Here is a 3,250-nt window from a genome sequence, read left to right on the forward strand (position 1 = left end):
AGGGAGAGATTTGGCCTAATCGCTCTCGAGGTCAGCCTGGAGGTGCAGAAGCTGCTCACAGGGGCCCCCACCCAGCCCTGCCGTCCCGCTTCGAGGGAGATGAGACCCAAAAGAAACCAGAACCTTGGGTACCAAGTGCTTACACAGCGTTGTACCTCACATCGACCACCTGCCGACTGCCTCCTGCCTCCCCTACCGTGAGACAGAAAGCACTGGGGGTCTGCAGACAGGCCAGGAGCGGAGCACAGAGGCGAGCGGAGCACAGAGGCCCGCGGAGCGGACCAAGGGCGCACGGGTCCCCACACACCCTTCTTATCATCTGTGGAAACGGCACGGTGGCTGGCAGAGGCTGCTGAGCGCCTTTCTGAAAACGTTTAAAGGTTTCTTTAAAATTCCTTGAGGCTTTGCAAGCAAGAGGGACGATTTCATCCAGAAAGGTTCCCATTTTCTACTTCCCAAACGTCTATACCCAGAAACAGCTCCCGAGTGCCTCACAGGAGAGGTTCCGCTTGGAGGACCCACAACCTTTGGGTCCAGGCGAGGGGAGAGGGCACCCCCAGCAGGAAGGGGGCTGGGTTATGTCAGCTAGAAGTGGCCTTGGAGTGAGCTGGACCAACCTCCTGACCCCCCAGTTTACGGGCAAAACCTGTGGCCGAGGGAGACGGCGAACGGGACAGGCGGTCTGGCCAGTTGGGGCAGCACACTGAGCGAGCCTCCTGGGGTGCTCCTTCTGTCCCGGGGAGCCCAGGGCCCCAGACAAGCCGTGGTCAGACTCCCTTCCCAGCAGGCAACCCCGAACTCACCGGGAGGCAGCTGTGCCCCATGGCCTCTTCCGGCCCCACCGGGCAGCGCTGGGCCTGGGCTCCCGAGCCATGTCTGATCTGAAGGGAGAGCCGCAGGGGCAGAGCTGAGGGCCGCTCTGGGCCGGCCCTCTCCTCCCCGCCGCTCTGAGGGGAGGCGGTGCCCACGCGAGGCTGTGCAGCGGGCGCCTATGCCCAGTCCGTGGGCAGCGTGCCTGGCCCCCGGACCCGGCCCAGCTGTCCAGGGCTGGGCTCCACTCTCAGGGGACCTGGTGCTGAGACAGGGTCCCTTTGACTCACTTCAAGGCAAAAGAACCCCCGAGGGTGGGGAGGCTGCTCTGCTGTTCCCCCAAACTGACCTCAGGAACCAGCCCCATCGTCCAGCCCCTGGGGCCTGGGGTGGGACCGTCACAGGCAGGAGGGGGGATGTCCATGACCCCTGAGGGACCCCAGCCCTGGCCGGGTTAGCTCTGCAGTGTGCCCGCCGGCCGCCCACCCAGAGCTGCCTCTGGGCTAGGCTCCCGAGCTGGCTGCTGACAGGGGCCCAGTGGCTCTCTGCCCGCCTGGGCTGTGGGAGGACACCCCGCTGCCCTCTCTCTTGGCAGCGGGGTAGTCAGAGAGTCCGCTGAACTGGTTTAGAGCAGGGCTGAGCAGCAAGCCAGGCAGTCTGTGCAGCAGTCAGGGCAGGGGGTCTCCTTTCGGGCCCCTTCAACGCCCACCGTTTGAGCACAGAGCTCCGTGTTCGTGGCAAACGGAGGGGAATCTGCTCATTGCTGTATTCCCACAGATCCCCTGGGGCCTGGCCACCTGGTCAGTGCTCAGTTGATATCTGCTGAATTAATGAATGGAATGCCATTAGGCCAGTTCTAGCTTTTGTTTGTGGGTTTGGATGGGATCTCAGAGTTTCACCTGTGACTTTGAGGCCCCTCCCTGAGCCCACCCCCTTTCCTCCTGAATCTATGATTGTCGGGAGCCGCGTTAGGCATAACTGACCAAATGGAGGCACGGCCCCCAGCCCCCTCTCCTCATTCCGCAGGCACGGACCTGGGATGAAGGAGTTAGGCCTTATGATTCTGACTTGTTTTTTCCTCTCCTTGGCTGAGTTGACTGAAAAGGAATATTAAGGTGCTTATTGTTCTTGAGAGGGGCATGAGAAGGCACAAAGCCTTCTGCAACTGTGCTCAGAGAATAATTAATAAAGTTAATCATTGACATTAGTTTAAGGACTTTTACAAAAGAGTGTTCCAGGATGAGCACATAGGCTGCAGCTTGAGGCCATGGGAGGGATTGCTATCTGAAGCCTATTTGTGAGGAAAATGTTTATGGCAAAGGAGTTTACTGAATTTAGGGCTCAGAAATAATTAAAATAGTTAAGTTAAAGATTTAAGGAATGTTGTAATGTTAGCATATTTTACTATAGCTTATAGAAGTTAGGAATTTTTAGAGACACTATAGCTAGAAGCCTTTTTAAGAGATAGTGAGCTCAGGACGTTAGGGGCAAACAAGATTTAGGAAGATAAGTAGTAAACTGAGGAATGTAGCACGAGTTACAAAGTAATCACAGGTTAACTATAGGACACATTAGAGGAAGTAGATAATAGATGGTAAGGCTGATTCCGAGAGAATCACTTAAGCAGGAACTCTGAAGAGCAACAATGATTTATGGACATAATAAATCTGGGTGAGGGGGAACTGAAAATGTCAAACCTCTGACTTAATGCTTTTGTAAAAGTATAAAAGAAAATCTTAAACTTGAAATAAATTGGCAGACCAAGAAAACTGAGATGCTGTCTCATCGCCAGCACCGTCCATCTCTTCAGGTTGAATCCCTGGCTGCTGGAGCTGGACTCCAGCATTTCCCCAAGTCCTAAGGGCTATGTTCTCATTTCTAATCTGGGGACCTTTCTTAAGAAGCAGCTCATCTCCCTGTTTCAAGCAAAAGAGGATAACCTAACGTCACTTTAAATCTTGGTTTCTCCCAACCACCTTTCATTTTTAATCCCTTAGCCTCTCAATGAACTTCCATATTCAGAAGAAAAGCACACTGTTAACTAACAAAGGATAAGGAATTTAAGCCTTGTAAAAGCCTCAAGAGCTCCAGAGAACAGTTCCAGGGATTTTAAACTAAGATTTCAGTGTTGGAAACAAAGGGCAAATTGCATTAGGCTAGAATCTAGTTGTATTTCTTTACTAGTAACAGCACATCTACCTCTTCTCTCTTTGAGATTTGTTCTTACCAACAACAAAAAACAGAAAGAAAACCAGGTTTTCTTTCCTGGTTTTCCAGGACCAAGACAAAAACCATACAAGGGATTACAAACGAGGCAGATAAAGCACAATCTTTATCCTCATCATTTCAGTCCCAAAGCAAGAAACTGCCCTCCACTAAAGTATATCAAGAATATATCAGAGAAGTCAGAACAGCTCTGGTTCACCTTCTTCAACAACTG

At 52.5% G+C, this 3,250-nt stretch overlaps 1 protein-coding gene across 1 annotated transcript in view; it reads right to left on the reverse strand.

Annotated features, from left to right (window-relative positions):
• Positions 1-1,177, reverse strand: part of LOC104996566 — a 6,235-nt gene extending 5,058 nt beyond the window's left edge. The window contains exons 1-3 of the mRNA XM_010850851.1: positions 1,160-1,177; positions 804-989; positions 144-319 (exon numbers count right to left, since the gene is read on the reverse strand). Of these exons, the coding sequence (XP_010849153.1) occupies positions 144-319; positions 804-989; positions 1,160-1,177 (380 nt within the window). The remainder of the gene's footprint in view (positions 1-143; positions 320-803; positions 990-1,159) is intronic.
• Positions 1,178-3,250: the final 2,073 nt, after the last annotated feature.

This window comes from Bison bison, unplaced genomic scaffold (genome assembly GCF_000754665.1).
Source record: "Bison bison bison isolate TAMUID 2011002044 unplaced genomic scaffold, Bison_UMD1.0 scf7180017864295, whole genome shotgun sequence".
NCBI classification, from domain to species: domain Eukaryota; kingdom Metazoa; phylum Chordata; class Mammalia; order Artiodactyla; family Bovidae; genus Bison; species Bison bison.